We start from the raw sequence: 20,293 nt of genomic DNA, 5'->3' as shown, positions 1-20,293 counted from the left end.
TGTTATGGGGGTGGGGAAAGGCTCTGTTCTCTCAACAGCTTTTGATCATTAGAACTAGCCACAGTATTGCTAGCCTGGTAAAAATTGTCTTCTAGTGGTGTCTAATAATGTGAAGGGTACATTTTTCTTTTTTTCTTTCAGTTGTCTTTTTTATTGTTTATAGTCAGATTATACATTTGTCAGGGTAGAAATGTTTTGTTTTGATAACTTTAAAATAATGACAGCTACCAAACAACAATTTATCTTGCTACTTGTTCTTTTAATATTGGCAAAAAGATAAATTATCAGATTTAATTATTGCATCAAGATTTATTCATATTCAATAACCAAGCATAATCTGTCATAACATATGATTATGAAACTGTCTTGTTCTTAAAATTATAAATGTGCTACATTCCCTTATGACTCTGATGTAAGTCTTCTCTAAATCTAGACCTCCATGAAAACAATATTTTATGATTCTCAGTTATTAAAAGGATTTTCTACTTAAACACATTTGCCTTCACAACTATCTAAATATCTAAATCATACCATAATAATGATTTATAGCACAAACGTCCCCTCAAGATTGTTCTTCAATAGAAATTGCTGGAGCACTGAAGGACTACGAGTCAGTAAATTTTCAGCCCAATAATAATGTTACTTCTTTATTATGGTCACTGATTAGCATTACGCAAACTAAAAAAGAAATAAACAGATACTGTGCTTTAAGTAAAATGCCAACACAAAATTGTAACTACATCATTGAGGCAATCAATAGCATGAATCATTTCAGACAGACTGATATGATAATCTAGGTAGCTACTTGTTTTCCATCATAATGTACAGATTCAGATTAGAATTCAGTAAGTCTGTTAGTTAAGATTTTGGGATCTTGTCAATGGTGGGATTCAAATAATGTAAACAACCAGTTCTCTGCCCTAATGATTTTTCCAACAACCAGTTCACCAAACTCCTCAGTAAGTTAACAACCAGTTTTCCCAAAGTGGCTGAATCCCACAACTGGAGATTGAAGAGAAGACAGAGATCTTGAAAAGAACAAAGGCAATGCCAACCTCACCTACAATATGATACAATTTGTGATATACATTTAAAATAATAACTGTATTTCTTGCAAAATATCGTTTTTTTAAATAAAAAAACGTACCATTTTCAGATCATTTAAATTCTGCTAAAAAGAAGCTCCAGATTTTTCCTTGAGAGTGGCCTCATTCTCCAATTAAACACCACTCTCTGGCATGGTGCCTTGCCATGTGGCATTTGTTTCACACACTAGACAATACATGAGTTGACTCTCAGTATATAATGTTGTTGTTCTTTGTTACAAAATACCAGTGTCTCAGTTTCCAGCATTACAAGCATGTATTAAAAAAATGTGCCAGGCCATACTTTCTCATAAGTAAATGGAACAAATTGCAATAATTAGCAATGTGCCAGAAAACGGTTGTGTTTTGGATGAGGAATTACACAAGAATTAGCCAAAATATTTTTTTTTATCATTTAATGAAATTCAAAGAGGGTTGGAAAGAAATTCACTTAAGATGAAACTAAGAACTAAATTGATTCCTCTAAACCAGGGGTGTCAAGCTCAAGACCCACAGGCTGGATCTGGCCCATGGGGTGCTTAGATCTGGCCTGCGATGTGGCCTGGAAACAGTGAAGGACTGGCCCATGGTGTCTCTGCCAGCAAAAATGGAGCTTGGGAGTGCTCGGGCCATCACAAGTGTTGACACGAGTGACAATGATCTGGCCATGCTCCCCCTACCCCCCCCCCGCCAAACACTACCCTAATGTGGCCCTTAATAAAATTGAGTTTTACACCCCTGCTTTAAATTATATCAGATCTGTTTACAATACAAGGCTTACTATTAGAATCTTGCATTGTTAGTAAGACAGTTTTCTCAGGAATTAGATCAGGGTGTCAAACATCATGACAGCATCACGTGCCGTAGTGTGACTTTTTTTCCTTTTGATAAATTGGACGTGGTTGGGCCAGCATGTGAAGCATGCTGCCCGCAGGTCGTGAGCTTGACACCTCTGCATTAGATGCTACAGACTACAATGACAGAGAATTATAACTACTGGAGCAGGACTGGAGATGACAATGGGGCCAGACCAAAATTCAAAAGTAGTCTGTGCATGCCTAAGCCAATGTGGAAAGAGAATCAGTCAATCCTAAAGGAAATCAACCAACGGCTCTTTGGAAGGGCAGATACTGAAGCTGAAACTCATATACTCTGGATTCCAGATAGTAATAGCAATAGCACTTAGACTTATATACTGCTTCATAGTACTTGACAGCAGATTGACAGAATGAGCACATTGCCCCCAGTGGTGAGGAAATAAGAAATGAGGAATTGATAGAAAAGATCCTGATGTTGGGAAAAATTTTAAGGCAAAAGGAGACAGGGACAGCAGAGTATAAGATGGTTATATAGTGTCATCAATGCAATGAACATGAATTTGGGCAAACTCTGGGAGACAGTGGAGGTCAGGGGAGGCTGGTGTGCCATGATTCATGGAGTTGTGAAGAATTGGACATGACTTAGTGACTGAACAACGACATAATTCTTCCCACAACAATGTTTTTTTTTTGCAAATAACTTCTTTCTAGTGTAGCTACACTGCTTTTTACAGTGGACTGTAATTTTTAAGAAACAGATTTGAACCAGAATTTTTTAGATGATTTAATTCCTACTGATCCAGTATTAAATAAGTAACTGTGACTTTTGAATATATTATCCAGTTACAGTTTAATACTTGGCATCTCATTTCTTCAGTTGTTGATCATACTATCACTCATTATTGCAGCAATAGATGCAACCAATCAACTTTCCTTATTATGCAGTATTTATATTAGTTTTTAATCCATTTGCACTAAACTCTGTTTCCTCCCCACCAGAAATACTTTTTCTTCCTTGTCTCTTCCCCCCCCCCCCCCGTCTTGTTCTTCCTCTTCTCCTCTTTGAATATTTATTGTCATAGAATCTTTATCTCAAATTGGCCGCTTCCCTAGTAAAATATAAAAACTGTGCATAATAAAAATGCCAAACTCAAAAGCAATTTGTAATAAGTTTTTCAACTGCGTAGACTAATGGACTTTTTCCTACTAGTTTCCTCATGCATTTTTCATATTTGAATCTGTTGAGAAAGTACTCATGTGTCTCAGAATACATGTACTGAAGTTAATTTTAACATGTTACATTAAAAGGCAATAACCTACAGAGAACACTAAAGTATTAATACAAACTAAAAGTCTTACATCATTCTGTCATTTAAATAGATTTATTGTTAACTAGCTTGCCATATGGTATCAATTTCCTTCATCCCCTATGATGCAATTGAGATTTTTTGGGGGGAAAGTATAAAAAGTGGTAAGTAAAAAAAAGTATAAAATGAATCTTAGATTGCTAATTTCAGCAGATACCATGGGAATTCATGAGCAATTTAAAAACAGTGCAGATGTTTCTTTTGTTGGTCTGCCTTTTTTGGACAGCAAGAGAAACACAGCTAGATCTGGAAATGACAAACGCACAGCTTTCTCTGATAATTTCTTTTTAATGAAGTGAATCTGGCTTAATTGAGCAGTGTGTAGATGTGCCACTGAATTCAATAAGGCTGGATTTTTCATGTGTCTATAACATTGTAACTTGGCAACAATGTCTTCTCTGGTGGATAATCCATTGATTTTGTTTGTAAAGGCAATGAAACCTAGCAAATCATGTTACTGAAATTTACTGGCATTCAACAAAATCAATTAATTGACTGTCTGCCATCAAGGCAGTGTCATGGTTAAGTGACCACATAAATCTTTTTTCTAGAAAAAAGCTAAATGATAACTCCCATATAAAAACAAAATAGCAAATTATATTACTTCAAAATACTGGAATTGTACAGATTCATATCATTATGATTAAGTGATCTTATAATTAGATAAATGAAGCTTTTGGTTTTGCACTTGAAATCTAGAATTCTTAGTAGGTGTAAAAATAGGAAGAATTATCATTTTAATATTTATCACTTGCATGAATTACACATGTGTGTAAAGGTAGGGCTTTGATCACATGACTGCACACTTCTCCCCCCCCTCCCCATTTTGAAGCTGTTAGCAATGTTGAGCAGATGGCATTTTTCCATACAGCTTTAAATTGTCCAATATACAGAGCAGGATTTCTGAATATGATTTAAGGAACAGATAGAATGAGTGTGGATTCATTCAGATGTTGAACATCATGAAGGATAAAAAAAACCTCGTGGAATGCCACAACAACTTTGGCTGAGAAACCTTTAATAGTAGGTTCAATTATCTGATTACTCTTAGATATCTTAGGATTTGTTCTGCTAACCATTAAATAAGATGGAGCAACAAGATGGTTTTTTTTGAGACAGATTTGCATCAAAATTCTATCCTAGATATTAAAATAGTAATTTTCCTCTAGTGAATGGCTATCTAATGACCATTTTTATTTTAATGCTGTTTTCCTAATATTATTTTAGTTTTAAAGGTTTTTTTATTAAAAAGTTTTAATAAATTTTACAGATATTTCCCTTTCCCTTCTCTCCCTCCACCCCAACCCTGCCACCACTCCAACCCTCCCTCCCCCAACTTCCCAGAGCAAATTACAAGGTATAAACATTTAATAATCATACACTAACATAAGCTAACTAACTATAACATTTTACCTCCCTCTTGTACTTTAATTCCCCTTTTATTAAGCTAAATTTAGATAAATTATAACATTGCTTGTTCATTCATAAGCTAATTGAAATTCCTTAGTCCAATGTTTATTTTGTAGTCAATCCATCTGCTCCATTCCAACTTGTATTTCAACTTGTATTTCTCATCTGAATAATCTTTCCAATATGCTGAAATTTTAGCCATCTCTGCTAAGTTTACTACTTTTAATGTCCATTTTTGAATAATAGGCAATTCTTCCTTCTTCCAGCAATCTTGTTGCCGTTATTAAATTCAGAATCAAATTAGTCTCTATAACTGTATAATCTGTAATCATACCTAGCAAAAACAACTGAGGAGTGAACTTTATCCTCTTTTTAAGAATATTTTAAATAATCCACCATATTTTTATCCAAAATGCTTTAGCTTTTTTACAAATCCACTATACATGATAATACATAGCATCAATACAATCACATCTCCAACATTTGAATTATAAATTCAGATACATACTAACTAACTGTTTAGGATCTAAATACCATCTATAAAACATCTTATAAAAACTCTCTATTAAGTTTTAAGCTTGCATAAATTTTACATTTCTTACCCAAATCTTTTCCCATGTTTCCATCATTATTAAACAAAGTTATCAATACCTTTCTACCATTCTTCCATATTTGCATCTTTTTTTAAATATTAGTATCATTTGAAGAAGAAATAAAAACTTAAGCAAGACGTTCATTTTTACTACTGTTATCCTTCTCACCAAAGATTAATTTTTCCCATTTATTCATCTCTGTCTATATTTTGTGCCATAATGATTCATAATTATACTTACGTAATTTTCCATTTAAAATTGTAATATAAACTCCTAAGTATGTAACCTTTTTTACTATCTCACATCCTGTTAATTTTTCTGATTCTTCTTTTTGATTTATCCTGGAGATGGTGGGTATCCAGCCTTTAGCACATTACTGTAAAAATCTTTTGCTTTCCAAACTGAATTAAGAGGATATCTTTCTTCTAAGTAATTCACCACCAATCTGACTGGAACCTCCCATTTATACTGTATCTGGCGATTTCTAAGTTCATCAACTAGGAATGCATAATCCTTTCTGGATCTCAACATTTTAGGGGGAATTTCCTTCAGTACTGCCATCTCCGGTCCTGCCAGCTGTAGCTTGGTTTCGTAAGTCGCTTGTAATATTCCATTCCTTGTTTTCCTGGTGACAAAGTAGATTACAATATCTCTTGGTAGTTGTCTCTGTCTCGCAATCCATGACTTAACACGATAATTTTTTTCAATCTGCCAATCATATTCTGCTTTTGATTCACTAATTAATTGAGTGAAATCATCTGCAAAAGTCTCTTTCAAATTTTCTTGGTTATTTTCTTTCAGGCCTCTTATTCTCAAAGCAAATTTCATTGCTCTGTATTGTATCATTGTAACTTCTGCCTCTGATTTTTCAATCTTGATTTGAATCTCATCAACTTTGTTCTCCAAATTCACATTAGACTGAATAATTTCTACCACCCTATCCTCCAGTGATGTTACATAACCAAACAAACCCTTAAATGCATCCACTATATCCTCTCTTATTTGTTGATTGCGGGTTTGAATTAAGTCCTTAATTTCAGACATTTCATCAGACACATCTTTAAGGGCAGTTGTAATTTTTTCTTGCAAAAGTGAGGCTTGTGCCTTTAAAATGCCTTGGAGGGCTTCAAATGTCACTGTTTGTGTATCCGCTAAAGGTAATAAAGACTGCAATTTAGGTGGCTGGGCTGGGAGACTTCCAGCACTCTTAAAGGCACTTATTTTTATTTGTTTTGAAGCAATTTACAAATATTCAAATCACACTTTCCAGCAGCCAAATTATTGAGTCCAAAAAATCCACTTAATCCCCCAATTTGTTAGATCTTATAGTTTATTAGTAAACCAATACTGTTTTTTTTAAATCTTGAGATCTTGATTCTTTTCACGATGTTAACAAGCACTTAACAAATACTTTCTTTTTAAGTTTCACTTTCACCACACCCTTTGATTTCCAGACGCCATCTTTATTACCCTTTGTTCTCCTCAATCTTCACAGAAGGAAGTGATACTGCATTGGAGTTAAAGTTTGTACATGCAATTATAATTACTCCTGTCTTTGCTCTGCCTGCTTCTTATTCAAATGTAGATTAAAACATTGATTGCAGGGATGGTCACGGCATTTTGTTCTGCTATAGCAGAAGCATGCCGGGATACGGAGCTCTGTCGGGCTGCTGGGGAGCTCTCACCCTTCAAGCCCCAGAATTGCTCCTGGGGGTCTATGGGGAGCTCTACCCTGGCCCGGCTGCTCACCTCCCCCTCTTTTCCCGAGGGGAGAGTTTTCAAGCCACTTGACAGCTGATTTACACTATTCTAGCAGCTTAAACGTGATCATGGGGCTGGCGTTCCCACAGGAACGACTTTCAACACCTACAGTGCCACAGGAAGTCTAGTTTTAAAGTTCTTGACAAATTTCCTCTGAGTAAATTATTAAAATTAAACTTTCACAGGAATTTTGTGCTACTTTTAATATTAATATATTTAACATACTGTATATGAGTTTGATTCAGGTCCTTCTTGGCTTCTTTTGTAGGATGGGAGCATAAAGAAAGAGATGGTAGAACTGGGAGATGGACTTTGTTTCACTTTGGAAAGGGACAATACTGGAAGTCTTGAAGAAGGCTATGGTGCACCTTTGCTTAAGGGAACCCTATAGGAAGTGGATTAACTAGATTCCTGTTCCATTGCATTCTGACATGGGATAGAGAAGCCATTCATCACTCTAGTGGATAATCTTTATAGGAACTTTGATGTAGTATGACAGTCTTCTTAGACCTCTCATTGGCATTTTATTCTACCGACAATAGTATTATGGAGTGCTAGACACTGATATGGAAAGAAACAACCATTCTTCAGTGGTTCCTCTGATATCTCAAGACATAATTCTAATCTATGATAAAGGAGGTCATGATTGTGACTATTTTTATAATATTTGATACTTCCCTGCCATGACCCAACAAATGCGCGCTGACAAAACCGCGGCGAGAAAACCGCGACATCGAAATCACGCCCACAACAGGCGCCAACAAAACCGTGCCCACAAAAGCGCGATTAGGGTTAAGGTAAGGGTTAGGGTTAGGTTCAGGGTGAGATTTAGGGTTAGGGTTATTATCTTGTTTTCATGTTTTTGTTGATGGCGCAGTTTCATCAACGCGCTGTTTTGGGTGCAATTTTGACATTGTGGTTTTCTCACCATGGTTTTGTTGGTGCACTCTTGTCATGCGCACATTTGTCGGTGAACCCTTCCCTGCTCTTGCTATTGAATATACTCATAGCAATGTTTGGTGTAATATCATCAATATGCTGATATTTGGCTCTATATTATGACAAGGGATGTTGTCAAAATCTGCTCTTGGTGTGTAGAGACTGTTGAAGTATGAATGGGATAAAATAGGACAAAGTTGATTGCAACATGACAGAATTGCTGCCCTTGAGATAATATTGCTATGACTTGAGGTTTTGTCTTAGATTCACTGTTGGAAGGGCTGGTAGTAGCACTTAGACTTATATATCATTTCACAGTGCTTTTACAGTCCTCTCTAAGCAATTTACAGTCTTCATATTGTTTCCAACAATCTGGGTCCTCATTTTACTTACCTCAGAAGTATAAAAGAATGAGTCCACCTTGAGCCTGGTGAGATTTGATCTGTTAAATTGCAGGCAGCTGGCAGGCAGCAGAAGTAGCCTGCAGTATTGCATTCTAACCACTGGTCCACTGCAGCTCAGGTTGATAACTAAGTTCCAGCCTTTTCTGGAGCAAAGTGATCTGGCTACAGTTACTCATGAGTTTGACTTCTGCCTCTGAAATCAACCTGGAAATAGCACTTGGTCCAAATGTAGTCGCCTTCACTTTTATTCACAAATAATTCATGTTTCATTCAGTGCTCTTGAAATTACATCATAGGTAGAAATACCCATTATCAAGAAAACTTAAGGATAGAAAGATACAAAAGCATTTAATGCTGTTTGCATAGTTCAGTTGTCACCAAAAAGAAGATGTATATTGATTATGGAAAGCAAAACACATAAACATAGGATGTGTGAACATCCATTTTCTAAGAAAACTCTTAAGAACACAAAAAATATTTATCTTTCTTTTTTGTTTATGAAAAGGAAGCTTATATACTACTTCAAAATTACTTTTGTTTTCTTTTCTCTGTCCCTAATTATATATAATGCTACATTCCAGAATTGTTACTTCAGCATATCATTTCATTCTCTTTAATGGCTGACTTAAACAATGTCATTTTTTTTTGTATTTTAAGATTTTGCATGACCCATAATGAGGCAAAGACCTGGTATATGTTTGCAGAAACTCAGCAAAGTAAAAACTGAAAAATAAAATAAAAATAAAAACCCACAACCAAAGCCATATGTGGTTTGGCTTCACTCTAACTTCTACATCAAAAGATATTTTATATGTTCCAAAAACTAAAAAGGGAACTAAGATCTCTTGACTCTAGGGATTAACCAATATTGAATTTCCTTAGAATATTTATCAGTGCATATAGTAGTCCTATTGTTATTTTAAATGACAGCATATATTTGTAAAGTTGATGTTGTGCTTAAACAAGAGAATGCATTGCAAAGTGCTGAATTTAGGAATGCATTTTTTTTTTAAAAAATCCAGATCTTCAGTGAGCTAAATATTATCTTTTAGTGTTTTTGGCTAACATATTAACATTTACAACTGGATTAAATTACACCTATTTCATGACAAGAATATTGTTCAAAAGAATAATTTACTACCTACTACTTGGTATTAGCATGTAGGACTCCACAACCTGTAGTGTACATGACAGTATAGTTTATGGATGTTTAGGTAAGGTTACTGTAAATTACAACAATGTCTCTGGACAGTGTGATGTGTCAAATTGATAAATATCTCAACAGCTAACAATGACCAGATTTCTCTATCAGATTTTGATTTGGTCGGCAATCTGTTTATTGGCTAATAACCTATTTTTTTATTTAATAGTAACTGCCTGACATTTTAATTTGTATCAGCATTCTTTTAGTGTTTATTGGTTACACATTACTTTGAGCACCTTGGTGATAGGAAATAGAGCTAATGAGTATGATAAATAAATATATTGCAAACTAATTCAGGAAATTGCTGACTATGTAGATAAAATTGACACAAAACTGACTGTGGACACTATATAGTATTATACTTTCTAGTGCTGCATTTCATAAGATTGTCAACATTTTAAAAATCATACATACTCTTTGGTATAACTTGTGACTGAATTGCAGCACAATTAATATTGCTCAGTTTAATGAATAGCATATATAACCTCACTTTGGATTTATTATTCCTTGTCCTATTTTTATATAGTTCACACTGAGAAGAATTACCAAAAAAAAATTTAGATGACTCTTATGAACGAATCATTGCAAACAAAACAAGACAATTCATGTGTAATGTCAGTCATTATTTTGCTTACATAGTATAATTTCAAACTATCTATTGAAATGCCATACTAATGATTCCTAATCATCTATAGTTCTACCCTCCATTTGTGTGTCTGAATATACAGTGAATATCAATAGCGATTATTTTATGCTGTAATAACATCTGTCTTTCTCTTGTTCTTTTGCTACATTTAGTTAAAAAACATAGCCTGAAAGTTCAGATCAATGTAACCAGTGATGCAGTGTGCATGAGATACATCCGTCCAACTCCAATGTCTAAACTTGAAGGCTTCGTCCTGGGATATGGAAGCAACTTCTTCTCTAACCAGTATATTCCCCTACCATCTAATGGGAAAATGTACATGACTGAAGTTGGTAAGGCTATTTACAATTTACAGATTGGTTTTTTTTTAATGATTGCACAAATCATTGTGAAATGATTTGTTTGGTCTCGAAGATAGATGAGGCTTTGAAAGGAAAAGAACCCATATGTGTTACCAATACAGTTGTTTTTATATTCTGAAAGATGTTTGTTTGTTTGTTTGCATGTTTCCAATTACTCATGTTTTTCTAAATATCTGAATATGTAAAGGAAACAGGCTAATTGAACACTATTGCAAATGTTAAGTAAATTAAGGACATAGCTTTTTTTCCAAGATAAAGATGGCAGTTAGTCAATAATTTCTTGATCTGTAACTTATGTTACAAGACTTAGCACTAATCACCTGAAGCAAATTTAAATTTAGGCTTAATATTAAATCAGAACTAACAGATCTGTGCTGCAAAAATCTATATAATTACTAGATAGCTCTGATAAATTCAGAAACTCTGCTGCTTTTTGCAATACAATGTCAGTTTCTTCTTAAGGCAGATTATTACAAGTAAGAACTTTGCACTTGGTGAGTAATATTCATGAAACTTTAGAGATCCTCAAAGGAACTGCTGGCAAACATCAGGGCAAATTTTATCTCATACTACCATAAGTGTTTCCATAGTCAGCTGTGATAAACAAATGTTCAGAATGGAGAAGTAGTTGGTCTGGAAAATTTAAATGCCTTCTAGCTATTTTTGGCAAGTTTAAATCTATGTTTTCCGAGATGGATTTCTAAGGTTGGAAACCCTTGTGAATACTTAGCATTGTACTGCACGAGACTTTTTCTTCTTTTAGAGCAAATATATCCAATAGATACTTTGCAATTAAATACATTTTGGAAACCATTTATATGTTTTCCCCTATGATTAAACTAATCAAGATATACAACCAAATTAAACACTTGCCAGGGAGTTCCTCATAGTAATGAAGAAAATAAATTCACAGTCTTTATAAACTTTAGAATTGTTGATGGATATGGCGGTAGATCCATTGATTGCAAAACAAACAAACACACACACACACACACACACAAACACACCAATCCTGACCAACTGGCTTATTGCCTGGGCCTGATGTCAGTTTGGTCTGGGTTCAACTCAGCACTGCCCTGGTGGGTGGGCAGTATCTTAGTGGCACCACTGGGAGGAGCAGACCTCCTTACCTTTATAAAATCTAGAATATTATACTCAATTATAATTTACAAGTGCATCAATTTGCAAGTAAACTTTTTGCAATAAAAATAGTTTTATATTAGTCAATGAAAACAAAAAAAATAAAAATTAACAGAACACCAAAGTTGGGACAGACCTTGGAGGTCTTCTAGCCCAAACCCATGCAAGAAACCCTATAATTATATCAGCATGCATATTTGTAAAACAAAAATAGAATAAAAGCATTGCCCTTATAATAGAAAAATAGAACAGCAAATGTAAATATTTTGAAATGCAACATGCCTAAAACTGATGACAGAAAGAACCATGCTAATCTTCCAGGTACAATTCAGTCCAAAATGATACCCAAACTGCACTGAAAATATGAGATTATTTGGGAAGAGAGATTGTAGTCTTCAAAAGTAAATCTTATTTTCACTGCATTTACTGTAAAATGTACAATTGTGGCAGATTCTACACACACCTTATATTAGAAACAACATTTTATAAAATCTGAAAATATCATATACTGAAAATGTGGATGATGCTAAACAGAATATAATTCCCCATATGATTAAAAAACTATATGCAGTGATACTCATTAGTGAAAATTTCATCAAAATGACAAAATGTGCAAGTTATCATAACTTAAGCGCTGCCACTCATGTAGTGTCACAAGTACAAATGAAGTGGATTAGCACCATCTTTTAAAATTCTGTAATCCCTGCAGATGCCCATTTTTATCTAGCCATCATCTATAATTCTATATGAAGAATCATATAGGCAGCATCTCCAAAATTAAACCAAAACTGATCTCTGAAGACACAGACTGGTGCATTATAACCTATTCAATTAGAGCACAAATTCTTCCCAAAGAGTTTACAAAATATAAAATGTTTAAAATGTCTTTGGATAACAAACCACCTAGGGAAAGGCGGTTAGGATGCTGCTGGCTTAGAAAACTAACTTAGCTTGTTTTGACAGGATTGAGCCATGGTGGTGCAGTGGTTAGAATGCAGTATTGCAGGAGTTTGATCCTGACTGGCTTAAGGCTGTCATCCTTTTGATGTCGTAAAATGAGGACACTGGCAGTGGTGGGCTCCTACCAGTTCGGACCGGTTCGGCTGAACTAGTAGTAGTTTGGTGGCCTGGGTTGTTGGAACTGGCAGTGACCCAGGCCTCCTGCCAAGCCCCCAAACCGATTCTCCAGGCGGCGTCTATGGCGCCACCATCTTTTTTTTAAAACTTCTGTTCATGCACAGAACAATTTTTATTGTACTGCGCATGCGTGCACAACGAACCAGTAGTATTGACTGCTGTAATCCACCCCTGGACCCAGGTTGTTGGAGGCAATATGCTGACTCTGCAAAATCCTTCGAGAGTGCTGTGAAGCACTATGAAGCAGTATATAAATCTAAGTGCTTTTGCTATTGCTAATTGAATTAACTTTGTGAGTATATTCTGGTCACTAACAAAAATAATATCTACAATGCAATTAGGAAAGTACATACATATCTAAAAGGAACACAGTGATTCAGTGGCTAAGATGCTGAGCTTGTCGATCAGAAAGGTTGACAATTTGGTGGTTCGAATCCCTAGCTCCGCTTAACGGAGTGAGCTCCTGTTACTTGTCCAGATTCTGCCAACCTAGCAGTTCAAAAGCACCTAAAAATGCAAGTAGAAAAATAGGGACCACTTTGATGGGACGGTAACAATATTCCTGCACTTTTGGTATTTAGTCATGCCGACCACATAACCATAGAGACATTTTTGGACAGCGTTGGCTGTCTTTGAAATGGATATGAGCACTGCCCCCTAGAATTGGAAATGACTAGCACATATGTGTGAGGGGAACCTTTACCTTTACACACATCTACATTATTCTTATACAGTAAGTTTAAATATAAATCAAGATCCCAGAAGAAGGCCACATGCACAGAAGGTCCACAAATTTGCCCACTCTAATATATGGTGGTTCCTGGCCAGCATATAAGGTTATTCACTTTATATTGCACTTATTCTGCAAGATTTAGTTTAAAATACAAAATGAATCTTTTCTAGTACTTGCCCTAATTGTGTGTTCATTGTATCTGAATCTTAAAACAACATCCTGGAATTTGTTACACAACTCTCCTGGATTATTTCAGTATATATTAAGAAGTTCTTCAAACAAGTGCCTGGCCTTAGAGCATTAATGGTAATTCAAGGAGAAAGGGTGATGGTTAGTCAAACAGACTGTTTATTATCATAATTGCTATATTCTCCTGGTTACTTCTTTTCAGCAGAAGACCCAAAGTTAGAAGAATATTGAATAGTACTTTTGGTCAGTGAGGTACCGTCCCTATAAACGTCTTCCTTTGTGGTGTGTGTTAACTTCTGGGTAAACTTTCAATAACTGTAAACCCATATAAATCAGTTTGATTTCCACTGCTTTGTAAAATCACATGTACACATTGTATTGTTATTTGCAAAAGGAAAAGAAAATTTAAAATAGTCCAGTTATGACACAATGCTCAATAACTGCATGATTTTAAAATACCCCATGCAGAGAGAATAGAGTCCAAATTAAACAATTGGGCAATAGACTGGCATCAGTCTACAAATGACACAATAGAATCAGAATTTAATAAATAAAAACACAATCAGAAAACATTGTTATTAAACAATTCTAAGGAAAAGCCCTGGGCATAAAGATGTGTCAAGAATTGTGTGGTATAATGTACCTGAACGGATTAAAGAAGTACGGTATTTGTGTGACCCTGACTGTTTCAAAAAGTTAAGCTAGGCCAGTCCATGTTGGCACCTATAAATTCCATGACAATATGCTACAACCTTTTTTAAAAAAATCAACCCGGAGAATACTCTAACAAACTGCATCCATATTATGGCCAAGAAAACTTTATATCATGATGAGGATCTAGGCTGGAGTCAAGATAGTCTTTCTCGGCACAAAGAGATCAGCAAGCTATTAAAAGCAGATAGTAAACAATACATACATATACATAGATACATAGATACATAGATACATACATACATACATACTGTAACATACATACATACATGCATAGTTGAATATATACAATATTTTTTCAATATCAGTTATTACCTCTTAAAAGTGAGTGTGAAAAAGTGAAGACATCTTACAGAATAAAATGTAATAGACTAAGGACATAGTGAAATAATTACATGATATTTCTTGCCAAGCATTAGCATCACTAGAGTTCAGTGAGTTTCCACATAGTATACAGATGGAAAATAGTGATTTGTCATTTTTGGACAAAACCCATATTGCTTTCCAAGATTGTTATGTAAAAGCAAACACTAAGAATTAAAAAAGCTATTCTTTACAAAAAGAAGAAAGTACCATGTTTGATATACTTGCAGGAGATGAAGATGGTAAGGTTTCCCCCAATGTTGCATCTTTTCTATTGATCAGACCAAAATACTAAAATCAGCATTATGTTTTTCTGATTCTTACTTTATTAAAACATAGGATAAACTATTCCAATAAATCTGCAAGAATTACAAGACATGCAGGGAATTCAAGGAAACTGAGCAACAAAGCAACATTACAGGCATACTTAATCTATCAAAAAATAATTCAGTATATGTCTGCCTGTCTAGAAACTTTCATATAAACATACATTGTGTAAAAATATTCCCAAGACCATCAGCTGAATGGCCAAATATCCATAAGCTGGAATGGTGGGAGGAAAAAGCCTGTTTTAAACTCTGGGGCATAGAATTATATACAGGTTTAGATTTCTTTCCACTACATCACAGCAAAATGCCTGTTATGTAAAATGTATAAATCTTCTTGTTGGCAATAAACACAGTCTTCTTACAAATTAAGCCACTTCCAAATAAGGGTTGACGTTCTGAAGAGGTGAGATTTACCACTGATTCCTGGTGTGAGGCCTAAAATGTAGTTAAATGATAAACCTTTAAGATCCTGTGCATAATGTGAAGTCTGTGATTCCCAGTGTTAATGGTTTTGATAAACTTCTTGTGTATTTCACAAAAAAATTGGAAAAATATACATTTTGGAACGACACATCTTTCTCTTTGTACATCTTTATCCTTAACAGCATATGGTGATTATGATCTGGAAAAGAATCTCTCCCTATATAAGTTGATCTACTACTGGTCTATAAACATAGAGCCGCTCTAATGTTAACAGAGGTTACTTTAGGAGAGAAAGGAAGAAATGGATGAGGTAAATAGATGTATCAGTAGTCAACCTAAATATTAGAGCCTGAGATAAGGCTCTGCCTAATCTACCCTGAGTCTTCAGAGGAAACATATCTAATTCTTAAACATATCCAATGTTTCCACAGTTTCCTTCCATACTTGCTATAGAGAGTAAGAAAAATGATGTCAGAGGAATGTAAGTTCCATTGCTAAGTAGCAAAACATATTTTCAGTACAAAATAAAAAAAGTAACTCAGACATGTCCCTAATTCACTGAACTATAAGTCAGGAAAGAAGGTGACATATCATTATAGCCAATTTCAATAAAAATAATTTCTACTTTCTCAGGAAGTTGATTGGTCTACCTGGAAGGACTTACACATGACCTGAAATTCCTGAATTCTATGCATACAATAGGATGATTAAAATGTTTACTATCTTAAAGTTCTAACTAATTCCAAGTAATTTTTATTTCCTTAATTAAATCACCATTCAGGATATTTCAAGTTATATTTTTGTTCAATATAACTTGAATAAGTATGGAGTTTAAGATATACATTTTGGTTAATTTTTTAAAAAAAATATTTTAATTAAAACCCTGCCTCTTATCCAATGAGAAATTATATCTATTTACACACACATTACTATGTAAAAAATCCTTTTCTCTCTCCAAATATTGTTAATCAGTTTTTATTGTGATTAAGCTGGTGACTTAAAGTTTCACTAGAAAGATTAAATGAATTTATTGCCTGTTACCATGTGTTTTTCCAGTCAATATAAAATCCATTAATGATTTGTTAGCTTATGAGTGAAAACATCAGCACATTTGGTTTTGTTTCCAAAAAACTAATGATTTCTGAAGAATTTGGAAACTGTTTCCCAGTCGGTAGAGTCAGCAGGGAATTTATTCCAAAAAATTGCAGTTAGTTTACAAGAATGCTACCTTGTGCATGATTGCTATTACATCAAGACAATAAATGTATATTTAATATTTTCTTGTAATCCAAAATAGTTCACCTTTTTCAAAATTAATAATTACCTAATTGACTAGCTTCTCTTTATGAGAATGGTGCTTAAATAACTTAATTTTGTCATCAATCTTGTTTTGTGCTTCCATATTTGGTTGGAAAAGTTTTTATATTTTCAATCAAATCAATTTTTTTCTGATAGCAAATAAGACCTTTATGATATACATTCACATGACATTGAGCTAAACTGGAGTTGGGTAATTGCTCCAATGACAAAAATTAGCTTGGAAAGTATTAAAGTGGGGCAAATAAAAGGACAGTAATTTATTATATTTTAGGTACTTTATAGCCTACTGTGTTGTAAATGGAAATGGAAATATCAGTTTTGAAACTCCAAAGGAAAAAAGTTGCTTGAAAATTACTGGTTCATTACTTTTTTATCATTTATTGAGAGGAAAGATTTCATGTTTCTAAGTAGCACTATTTATTTCATTGTTTTATTGCAACTCACAACTTCCTGATTTCTTTAATCACAGTTTCATTCTTTCTTCCTAATGGAAAATACAAGCTGTACAACTAAACTTTCAGATTCATGTGATTCTATTTAGGGAAAGAGATTCTTATAATTAAAAGGTGTGAATGAGGGATTTTGAAAACATTGTTTTACTGAAATAGGAAGTTATTAGGCAATTCAGTGCTTATTATAAAAATGTAAAGATAAAGGTTCCCCTATGTGCTAGTCATTCCTGACTTTAGGGGGCAGTGCTCATCTCCGTTTCAAAGCCGAAGAGCCAGCACTGTCTGAAGATCTCTCCATGGTCATGTGGCTGGCATGAGTAAATGCTGAATGTGCACAGAACAATGTTACTTTCTCACCAAGGTGGTCCTTATTTTTCTACTTGTATTTTTTACATGCTTGGTTGGCAGAAGCTGGGACAAGTAACAGGAAATAACTCCGTTATGCGGCGCTAGAGATTCGAACTGCCAAACTGCCAACCTTTAAGATCGACAAGCTCAGTGTCTTAGCCACTGAGCCACCGTGTCCATTATATACTTATTATAAACATCACTAAAAAATTCCACAAATACAAGACGTCTTAAAGTCAGAACTTGTATGCTATTATACTCTCTGTGTATTTTGAAAATGAACTTGAACAACATAAATGTAGTGTTAATGAGGCACTAATAATATAATGGGAAAAATAATATGATATGGTTTTGATTATTCAGGTATTTCCTCTTTGTCTGATTTTTCAAACAGTTATTAACTTATATTTTCCAGATGCAGAGCCAAGATACTTGATTGCAGTGAGACCAGTTTCCAATAACAAGAAATCCTGCTCAGGTATTTCAAAACTGTTAAACAATTTTTTCTATAAAAACTCAGGAGTTAGAGTTAAGCAAAATATAAATTTGATAAATAAAAATAATATATATTTATTATATAATAAATATATGTACAATTTCAAAACGTGAACCAACCTATTTAACTTTTAACTTTTTTAAAAGAAGAAACCAATGTTAGAAAACTCAGCAATATCTTGAAGAGTTATAAGAGTTTGAAGAGTTTGTTCATAAAAACAAACCTGTGTTAGCTTCTTGCTTTTTCTTATTATGTAACCAAATACTGGAAAGAGACCAAAAGAAAAATCATTCCATTCATATATGACATGCATCCAGAAGATTGTTTGCTCTGTTGTTTCATAAATCTGAGTAATAACATTTTCTGCTATTAATTTAGAGACAAGTTAGCCCATGTCTTCACTTAGGCTTAATAACAGTGAGAAATAATTAATACAATTATTCGCATGTATGATAATGGGAGAAAATCAACTCTGAGAACAAACTACATAACAATTCCATATTTCAGCAGAGGTTTCATGTTGCTATAAGTGCCTCCATTGCTGAGTGCTATCTTCCATGGAGCTGCCAATATGCTACTATTCTAATTCTCTATGTTTGCTATTTATGCCAAGAGTAAAAAATAAAAAAAAAATAAAAACTCGCTTTTGTACAAGAGGGCCATTGAAGCTGCCCTCAAAGCAACTGGAAAAGCTGAAAGAAAGGTTCTTCTTTACCTTTCTGCTGAAGGGAAGGGAGCTGGGAGAAAGGACAAGATAGGAAAAAAATATCTTTGAAAACTTGAAATTTCAATGATGTGAGGACAAGGGGCCACTGCCAATCTTGAATTAGCATGTTTCCTGCATATGAAGCCATAAGTAGGTCAGACAAGTTGACTGAACTGAATTGCACTTATTTATTTTGTAGGCCTCTCTAACTGAATGGTCTTTGCTGTTTAGAAAAAGCAATACAATAAATACAAAATAACTCCAGCAATAAAAACCAAATACATTCAGTAAACCCTATGCAAAAAAAAGTTTGTCCAATTTTCTCATAATTCCCAGAGGCATGCATTGATTGATTGATTGATTGATTGATTGATTGACTGACTGATTTTGTCAAACATGTATAAGATAACAGGTAAAAAAAACATGGATATGAACAAAGGAAATGAGTGCAAATAACTGAGAACAGTAGGACAGGAACAGTAGCACGCTGGTTCACTTATGTACACTCCCTTTACCAATCTCTTAGGAATGGGGTGAGGTCCACGGTAGACAGTTTAAGGTTGAAACTGTGGGGGTTTGAGAATGTAACAATGAAGTTAGGTAGAGCATTCCAGTTGTTGACCACTCTGTTGCTGAAGTCGAATTTTCTGCAATCGAGTTTGGAGTGATTTACCTTGAGTTTGTATCTATTGTTTGCCCATGTATTAATAATGTCAAATTTTTAAAGGCCAGTTGAAAATTGGCAAAGTGGGAGTCATGTGGGTCACCAAGAAGATATTGTTCCAAAAGGCAAAGAAAGCTTGTCATCCATATCTCACTAAAGCTAGCCTTCCCAGAAAACAGACAATGGGCAGATACTGTGGGAGAGAGACAGTCCTCCAGCTAGCTATTTGTTATGACATTTAGAGCTTACAGGTAACTCAAATTTCACCTAGAATTCAACTGGCAACCAGTGCACTCATGCTGTAGAGATGTTACAATGACCTAGCAAGGCTTGCCAATTATTGATTCTACCACATGCTGAAGGGTACCCTCTGCAAAGTTCATTGCAATAGTTTAACCATCACTGCTTGGAAAACATAGGAATGAGCACAATTGGCAAACAAGCTGTGCAGAAGGTTTTCTGACCACAGCTGCTACCCACTTCTCAATCAGAAGCTAAAAGTCCAGAAATATCCCTAAATTACATCCATTTATTTGATATATAAAAATACAGTATTTAAGCAAATGACACAGCATTTGTTGTCTCCTAAAATAAAATAATAAGGAAGAAAATGGATAACATATATTATATATGAAATTTGAACCACTTTTTTTGAATGCTCAATCTCTCTTTGTTAAACAAGCTTTAGAAAAA

At 34.5% G+C, this 20,293-nt stretch overlaps 1 protein-coding gene across 1 annotated transcript in view; it reads left to right on the top strand.

Moving 5' to 3' along the window:
- The window catches only part of ABI3BP (ABI family member 3 binding protein), a 134,333-nt gene that overhangs the window by 16,064 nt on the left and 97,976 nt on the right, over nt 1–20,293 (top strand). The window contains exons 2-3 of the mRNA XM_032220287.1: nt 10,380–10,559; nt 18,150–18,212. Coding sequence (XP_032076178.1) covers nt 10,380–10,559; nt 18,150–18,212 — 243 coding nt within the window. The remainder of the gene's footprint in view (nt 1–10,379; nt 10,560–18,149; nt 18,213–20,293) is intronic.

This window comes from Thamnophis elegans, chromosome 6 (assembly GCF_009769535.1).
Source record: "Thamnophis elegans isolate rThaEle1 chromosome 6, rThaEle1.pri, whole genome shotgun sequence".
NCBI lineage: Eukaryota > Metazoa > Chordata > Lepidosauria > Squamata > Colubridae > Thamnophis > Thamnophis elegans.
This window is presented reverse-complemented; position numbering and strand designations above follow the sequence as displayed.